The sequence below is a fragment of the Apis laboriosa genome, unplaced genomic scaffold (assembly GCF_014066325.1).
Source record: "Apis laboriosa isolate Shangri-la unplaced genomic scaffold, ASM1406632v1 scaffold14551_cov152, whole genome shotgun sequence".
Lineage (NCBI taxonomy): Eukaryota > Metazoa > Arthropoda > Insecta > Hymenoptera > Apidae > Apis > Apis laboriosa.
The window spans coordinates 219,891-228,008 of NW_025221576.1; the positions used below are offsets into that span (position 1 = coordinate 219,891).

General features: G+C 36.2%; 2 protein-coding genes across 3 annotated transcripts; both read right to left on the minus strand.

Annotated features, from left to right (window-relative positions):
• Positions 1–182: 182 nt before the first annotated feature.
• LOC122710334 (L-lactate dehydrogenase-like) lies at positions 183–3,038 on the minus strand. The gene is made up of 8 exons (XM_043928107.1): positions 2,812–3,038; positions 1,906–2,032; positions 1,584–1,701; positions 1,324–1,497; positions 913–1,086; positions 665–782; positions 437–560; positions 183–350 (listed from the first exon to the last, which is right to left on the minus strand). The coding sequence occupies exons 1-8, from the start codon at positions 3,036–3,038 to the stop codon at positions 183–185; spliced, it is 1,230 nt and encodes a 409-aa protein (XP_043784042.1).
• A 930-nt stretch (positions 3,039–3,968) lies between these two features.
• Positions 3,969–7,084, minus strand: LOC122710328 (L-lactate dehydrogenase-like). 2 transcript variants are annotated; one of them, XM_043928098.1, is made up of 5 exons: positions 6,683–6,756; positions 5,563–5,692; positions 5,010–5,475; positions 4,575–4,816; positions 3,969–4,419 (listed from the first exon to the last, which is right to left on the minus strand). In XM_043928098.1, the coding sequence occupies exons 1-5, from the start codon at positions 6,685–6,687 to the stop codon at positions 4,255–4,257; spliced, it is 1,008 nt and encodes a 335-aa protein (XP_043784033.1). In that variant the 5' UTR covers positions 6,688–6,756; the 3' UTR covers positions 3,969–4,254. The 2 variants fall into 2 exon arrangements, with proteins under 2 accessions (XP_043784033.1, XP_043784034.1); XM_043928099.1 differs by lacking the exon at positions 6,683–6,756 and adding an exon at positions 6,759–7,084 and having other exon boundaries at positions 3,970–4,419.
• Positions 7,085–8,118: the final 1,034 nt, after the last annotated feature.

Here is an 8,118-nt window from a genome sequence, read left to right on the forward strand (position 1 = left end):
TTTTTTTTTTTTTTTTTTTTCCCTCGAAATAACGGACGGGAGCCGATCGATAACCGTGAAACTGGCAATAGTCGAAAGAAGAACACAGCGTAAGCGCTACGAGACGTGATATATTGAACGATACTTTTTACAAAAAAAATGCATACAATTGAACGATATTCACATATTATTAAAAAGATAAATCATACAGCTTTAATACCCTTTTGAACATTGAACACAACATTAGCCGATGTCTGAAATAATTTCTTTTCGTATTCTGTGATACGCATCCGTACGATATTCGTGATTCCCTGTTCACCGACGCTACAAGGTAGAGATAAGAACATTTCGTGACAAACTTCGTGATGACCCTGAAAGAAAAACGATAGATTCGTTTCATTCGATATCAGAATATATATCTTGAGAATCTCGAGACGAATAATCAATTTATCTATACCTGAATCAAGGTTGAAACTGGTATAACTCTCTGCGTGTTGTTGAGAATAGCTCGCACGATGTCGGCAGCAGCGAGTCCAATTGTCGTATTGGTGTATCCCTTTAGACATCTAACAGTGGGTCCACTGAAACAGCGAGAGGAATGCAAAATTGTCGTATTATTGTGATCGTTTCGACGAAGCTTTCGTAGCAATTTCGGGGGGATGAGTAGAGAGACATATACACTCACAGTCTGACCACCTCTTTGGAAAGTTCGTACCATCTTTCCTCGTCGGTCTCGAGGCCGATATTGGGCAAAATGTCGCGAAACTGTACACCCGCGACATTCACTCCAGACCAGAGTGGAACTAGGAAACGTGAAACGGATTTAAACGGATACGGGCCGGTCTCGTCCCCACCCGGATGGCCGTAAAATTAGATGGCCGAAATTTCGAAATTTATGGTAAATTTAGGCGTGGTGGCAGGTTTCGAACTCACCCTGACTGTCCCCGTGCTCGCCGATAATAGTGGCGTGGACCGAGCTAGGCGCTATTCCTAAACGATCGGCGATTAAGAAACGAAACCTCGATGAATCGACGTGAGTCCCGGTTCCTATTACTCGACTTGCTGGTAATCCGCTTATTTTCCACGTTAACCACGATAAAATGTCAACTGCGCAAGCAACAATTGATTTTGAACGGTCGTTTCGGGATTGGATGCGTGCGAGAAAATGTCGGTCCGGATCGAGTTGAGTAGAAATTTCGGATAACGAGAGATCCAGATTGCCGAGAATTTTTCAATTTTTTAACTCGTCTCGTCTCCAGACGATTCTGACGATTCTTATTCACACGTCGAATCTCTTCTCGAGCGTTCCAACATTTTCCAACATATCTTTTCCTTCTCTTCAACCTGGATTACTGACGACCAGGATCACAGCGTTTGGACTGTAACCAACCAGAGTTGGTATTATGCTTTTCAGAATCTCTGAATTTCGTTGTACCAGGTCCAAGCGTGATTCACCCTTCATTTGTCTAGCACCGGCAGCTAATATGATCACCTTCGAGTTGCTTGTGATACAAAAATCTGAAATAACATTCTCCGCGTTTCTCTATCCTCCTTGATAATTTCTTCCATCCACACATATATATATATATATGTATACACGTTACCTGTGTCGAAATCTATACGCGGGCTTTCTAAAAGCGCCAACCCGTGACAATAATCCATCCCTTCTCCCTCCAATTTCTTCGGGAACGCATCCACTATAGCGACATGCGCGGTTATTTTCTGCGGGGGGATCAGAATTGCAAAATTACTTGGATCCTTATCGAAGATTTCTCAAAGGTATCGTTCGATTTCCGCGTGTTTACTTTCATTTCCGTGTTCGAATAATGAATCGCGCGCCGATTTGGACGAAAAAAATCGAAGGATGAAAATATAAATATAAGAATATAAGAGAGATGGAAGGGAGGAAGAAGAGGATCGATTTACCTGGAAGATAAGCGCGTTCACGATGGCCACGCCAACCATACCGGATCCTACCACGGTCACTTTGTGACAACAATCCTGCACCGGTTCCGAAAACTTGCAAAGCAGCTCTTCCTTCAAACATGGTTGTCTGAAATAAGAAATTTCCGGTAAAAATGTTCAAAGATACGTATCGTTCGGTGTGTCGAAATCATCATTGGTTTTTTTTTTTTTTTTTCCTCTCTCTTCGATCGATGGAAAATTCTGTGATGCAGCTTGGAGGAAAATAATTTTTTATTACGAGTGTTCTTCTAGGCGCTTTTGAAGAAATTTTGGGCGTTGCGTAAAATTGGATCTTAATCACGAATCGCCCACGATTCTGTATAATTATTTTTATTCGATAATACACTTTTACGAAGCTCGTTTAACAATCGAAATTACGAAAATCCTAAAGATTTATATCTGTTCGCATAAATTTATTTTTCGAATATTATAAAAAGGATTAAACGCGAGTTGAAACTGTGCACGCGAATTATTCGATATAATGATATAACGACGACGTGTATCGTTTATTAAAATTTATCCCAGATATTCTTCACCACGAAATTTCGAATCATCACGCGAATAATGCGTTGCATTTACGAGACGACAAAATCTTCTTGTTACCATTTCAATTTAATTTTAATTTCACGGACAGCCTCTCGCCTAATTGCTTGAAATTTAGTTTTCCACATCGTTTCCACGTGTTGATCGGTTCGAGTGTTGAAAAGGCACATGTTAGATCGCTGAATTTTAAATTAATCTTAGACGAATATTGAAATTGAAATTTTAAATTCGATATGTACCGCCGATATCGAAGTAACGGCGGTCAGTAGACAAGAAGTAGACAGGATAGATCCGCGTTAGGTATACAGAAAACGGGCCGCTTACACGAAACTGACCGCTCTCTGAAAATCGGATCCAGCGTTGGCGTCCTTGCCGAAATCAGCGGACGCTACTTTCTTCTTAATGTTCCCACCGAAGATATCCTTTAATATCGTTGGTGGTAAAGTACGATTGAAATGTTTATTGGACAGATTTCTTCTCGATATCGAGTATATCGAGCATTTTAGATACGTGGTTAGGGACAAAGATGACAGCATGCGCGACAAAACCATTGCTCACTTTCACCCGATGATTTTATTCGTTTCCCGTGATTTTTTTGTCATGGAAAATGTCACATCGCATACGGTTAATTGACGTTTCACAAAAAAGAAGTCGCTAGCGATCATGGCACGTCTATTAAACCGCCATTGTGTCGATTTGCCAATTGTTAAACAATCCATGGTTACAGAATTGCTCGAACCGAATGTACATACATGATTGCGATTCATCTTGGGGTGGCAAAAAAAAAGGAAAAAAAGAAGAAAAAAGGATAAAAGGATAAGAAAATATAAAAATTTTTTTGCCAAATTAGAAAATATAAATTTATCACCGTTGAATGTTAGTATTAATTTATTGAAACACTGATATAAATATACACAAGACAATTTTTTTTGTTGTTATCTCTGTGATATTTTAAATAGATTTTATACGAAAATTTTGCGAGCTAGGTAACGAAATTCGCTCGACAAATTGCGACCAACGTTAATGTTACGAATGAATTTAAATTCTTCTTCTATATCGTATCGTGATTGATAATCGTTTACGTGCATACTTGTGTTTCGATTTATGTCGATAAAATATCTTATCTAACGTCAAATCATATGTACTACATACATAGTTTAACTGTTACGTATATATAACATATATATATATATATATAAAATACAATCGGAACATGTATAGTATTAAACTATAGTATTTAAAGTATTAAAGTAGATTCGATAGAATTTTTTTTCTCAAATATTGAAATATCAATAATACAATTTATAATACTTTATGGTCAAGGAACTTACACATTTTTTTTTTATATATATATAAAAAATCATGCTTATTATTGCAATAACAATAACACTCAAAATAAATTTTTTGTTCTATATATATATATATGTATGTTCGTGTGTATACGTATATGTATGTGTGTATGTATGTATATGTGTATATATATATATATATATTATTATTATAAAATTTAAATATTTTTTTTTTTAATACAATATTTTTAAATATCGATTACGCAGTTTATAAATAAATTTTAAAAAGTCTACTCATTAACTTACAAATAAGTTAAACAAGTAGTAAATATAAGGTAGAAACAAAAGATATGATTTTAAAAAACAATAGTTCGTATATGTATAAATACGCGCAAAATTCAACGAACGATGAACGATGGATTCCATTTAGAGAGAACGTGTTGTTATTCGCGCATAAAATACACGGGACGTGAATTACTTATAATTTCAAATCTTTTTGCACATTGTATATTGTCTCAGCCGATTTTTGCAAAAGGTACATCTCCTCGTCCGTTAAGCTTTGTTGGATGATAGTGTTGACACCGTTTTCACCCAGTGTACACGGCAAAGACAGGAACACGTCATCTTTGATTCCATGTATACCCTGAAAAAAGCATTGCGCGTAAAATATAAATATAATATAAAACAATTTTTTTTTTTTTTTTTTTTTTTTTTTTCAAACGTCTAAACATTACAGTTATTTTGTAATCCGCTACACGCGATAAGTTTGTGTAAGAATCGCAAGAGTTATCGACTTACGGTAACCAGGGTAGCTACGGCATGAACTTGTTGCGAGTTTCGCAATATGGAGGAGACGATTTGGGCAGCGCTCAGGCCAATGGCCCACGATGTGTAACCCTTTAGCTTGATAACTTCGTAAGCGGATCCAACGACCTTTTTATATATCTCATTCCAATTTTCCTTGTCATCATCCGTGCCAACAGTTTCGTCCAGATCGCGCAATCTCACTCCAGCGATGTTCACTCCCGACCATACCGGTACTGAAGAGAACGTATAAATATCATATCAAAGAAAGAAACATAAGAAACACGCGCGTTTCACTCGTGGCTCGCGTGCATTTAAACAAATTTCAAGAATGATCTCTCGTTATAACGCGATTCGGTTTCGATCCGATACGACGATCGATCGATCAGTCGTATCAAAGGAAAATCAATTTTGAAAGAAAATGCGTACCACACGTGTCTCCGTGCTCCCCGATCATCCAACCGTGGCACGATGTAGGGGCGACTTTCAATTTCTCGGACAAGAGGAAGCGGAATCGGGCCGAGTCCAAATTGGTGCCACTCCCGATCACTTGATTCTTTGGAAGACCAGAAAGCTTCCACGCAACGTAGGTAAGAATGTCGACCGGATTCGAGACGATAAGAAGGATCGTGTTCGGACTATATTTCACTAATTCGGGAATAATCTTTTTGAAAATATCCGTGTTTCTTTGAACGAGATCGAGCCTCGTCTCGCCTTCCTTTTGACGAGCACCAGCGGTCACTATGCACACGCTCGAATTCGCCGTTATGGAATAATCCGTGCTCGCGTTGATTTTCGCGTTCCTCAAGAATGAACTACCGTGTTGCAGATCCAACATCTCTCCCTTCAGTTTGTCTTCCACCATATCGACCAGCGCCAAGTCGCTCGAAATATTCTGCGATAATATGCGGAATAAGATTTTTCAATTTTTCAATTTTATATATATTATATATATATATAAGGAGGAAAATAAAAAACTTACTTTTGCTAAAAGACTGATGGTACAAGCCATACCGACGTTACCTACACCGACCACGGTCACTTTGTGCGAACTCGTGGGAACCGGATCCATCACTGTGTTTAACAGTTTACTTCTCAATGTTGCCATTATTCTATAAACAGTTGAATAGGATCGTTTAGTTTAAGCATTTTGTTTCATTCGTCTCTAAATATATTTAACTGTTTTACGTATTTTCGTCGAGAAAGGTCAAAAAGGTCACGGAAAACGTTTACGTTATTGCGTAAAAAATTCAAATTTTTTTTATACAAATATGTCTTAACACGATTCTTTAAAACATATTTTTTATATATCGCGATTTAATTTTTCATATTTGTTCTTTTACTTAGGAATTTCTCGAACACGAATATTCCACGAAGATCTAGATAAGTTTTTTCCGCGTACTTTTTGTTCTCAGAATTTATGTAAGTTTAGTTATTCGACAGAAAGAAAATAAGAGAATGAAAGAGAATAAAAGAATAACGACAATATATACATAGATTGATCATAAAGTGAAAAGATAGAAAGAAAAAAAAAAACATCGTTACTATCTACTGGTATATTAAATAAAGCAGAAATGAAATTTTTTTGCAACTTTTTTCGCTTCAACGAAAAATTAAGAAGCAAAAATTTCGCTAGTTTGTAAAATTATATTACTTGATTGTACTACTACACTCGTATACACGAATGAAACGTTAATAATATAGTATGAGTAATACGCAAGCTCGTAAGATGCCACTAGCAGTACGTTAACCGGTGTTCGATAGATACGCTGCAAGAGTGCGGATTACGTACAAAGCAACTATTCAAATAAATCAAATTCAAATTCAAACTGCAAAAGAAAGAACAGAGAGAAAAGATTTGAATAGCCATCACCGAAAGAAAGCATTAGCAAGATGAGGTTTAAATTTCTTAAATGAACACCATCGAATCGAATAATTCTCGTAATTGCATCTTGACCTAGTTTCTTCTATGGGTATTCCACATAGCTTAACACATCCTTATACGTCGCGTTTATACACACTTATGATTTCGTGACGCGATTGTAATGAAAAAAAAAAAAAAAAAAGAAAGAAAAAAGAAAAATAAACGTATGTACACTAACCTCATGATTACTTTAAGAAAGATACAAAGCAAAGAAAAAGAATGAAGCAAACACCAAATTTATTTGGACGGTTTACCAGCCGTTCTTTCTTCCGATCCGTACGACTGCTCCCAGACTTCTGTTTGCTAAGGTGACCTTGTCCCCGCTTTTTATACCTCCCATAGACTTCGGTCGACGTATTGGGGTCTAGCAAAATCGGGGATTTGGCCAAGTATTGCCGGAACGATAAAATTTGCGTTCGGTTTTCCGACAAATTTTCACCATGACCCCATATCACGTGTCGATAATACTTGTACACATGCCGCATGGACGTTATTTCGAATCCATAATCGGTAATACATAACCTGGGTGGTGATGCACGGCGAAGCACGTACGTCGCGGCATACATTTTCGAAACTACGAGGTATGATTGTTGCGCACGCGTAAAATGACGCAACGTGCGTTCCCTTCCGTGAAATAAAGAACGTTTATCGATCTGTGCTGTACTTTCTTTTCGATCCCCACCGTGCCTGTCAACAAAAATCAGCCCGCAGGATGAGTTTCGTTTTCACCGACTAAAAATACATTCTACGATTCGTGGGGTTCGTGGAATGCTAGCTAAACGCTGGATACGATCATTTTATTTCGATCGAGCGTTAAATTTATCTCGATCGAGTTTTGTAATATTTTTTAAAAAACTAATTTCGAATACATTTTTTTCTTTTTTTAAATTTCTTAATCGATTTATTAAGTTTTTAATAAAAGAAGGAATTTTAAAACTATTCCAAATCATTATTAATCGTCAATTTTTAAAAAATTTTTTTTCCTTTTTTATTTAAATAAGAGAAAATTAATTTGGATATTATGATTTTTGTTAAAATTTGTCAATATGATTCTTATATATGAAGATCTCTATATTATATATATATATGGATCTTGATATAACGAATTAATTAATTAGTTTAATTTAATTTTGTCATCTATGTGCATGATTCATGCAACAGAAATTTTTAATTTTTTTTTCTTTTTTCACTCTTTATCGTTGTCCGTTAATAGATAATGCAAAGAGTGATATCACTTTCGAACGATTATGATATAGTTTTAATGGGTGTGGAATTTACATACCAGTTGAATTAAATGACCATTACTCAATCGTATCGGATAACCTCTACAGCAGGAACTTCCGAAAAGAACGAGAAAAATTGTCGATCGATATTTTCAACAATTCATCTGCGAAATTAGATCCAATTCAAACGAGTGACTTTTAAATTTTTATAGATATGTGAACGGTTATATGATTCAGATTTTTATTTCAATGATGCGATGCACACGTTTGTGTGCTAAAAAAAGATACCAAATTATCGTTGCAAATCTGCAACGACATTGCGTGCATTTAGCTTTTGTTTCATACTTTCATTTTTTTCCCCTCCCGAATATGTTTATATTCGATACATTCG

Bases quoted from the DNA above. Each gene is read 5' to 3' on its own strand.
- LOC122710334 (XM_043928107.1), bottom strand. From the start codon at position 3,038: ATGGTTTTGTCGCGCATGCTGTCATCTTTGTCCCTAACCACGTATCTA. The intron at 1,702-1,905 runs GTAAATCGATCC...ATCCCCCCGCAG, and splicing joins TGAACGCGCTTATCTTCCAG to AAAATAACCGCGCATGTCGC. The intron at 351-436 runs GTATAGATAAAT...TTTTTCTTTCAG, and splicing joins CAGTTTCAACCTTGATTCAG to GGTCATCACGAAGTTTGTCA.
- LOC122710328 (XM_043928098.1), bottom strand. The intron at 5,476-5,562 runs GTAAGTTTTTTA...ATATTATCGCAG, and splicing joins CCATCAGTCTTTTAGCAAAA to AATATTTCGAGCGACTTGGC. The intron at 4,420-4,574 runs GTAAGTCGATAA...TGCTTTTTTCAG, and splicing joins CCGTAGCTACCCTGGTTACC to GGTATACATGGAATCAAAGA.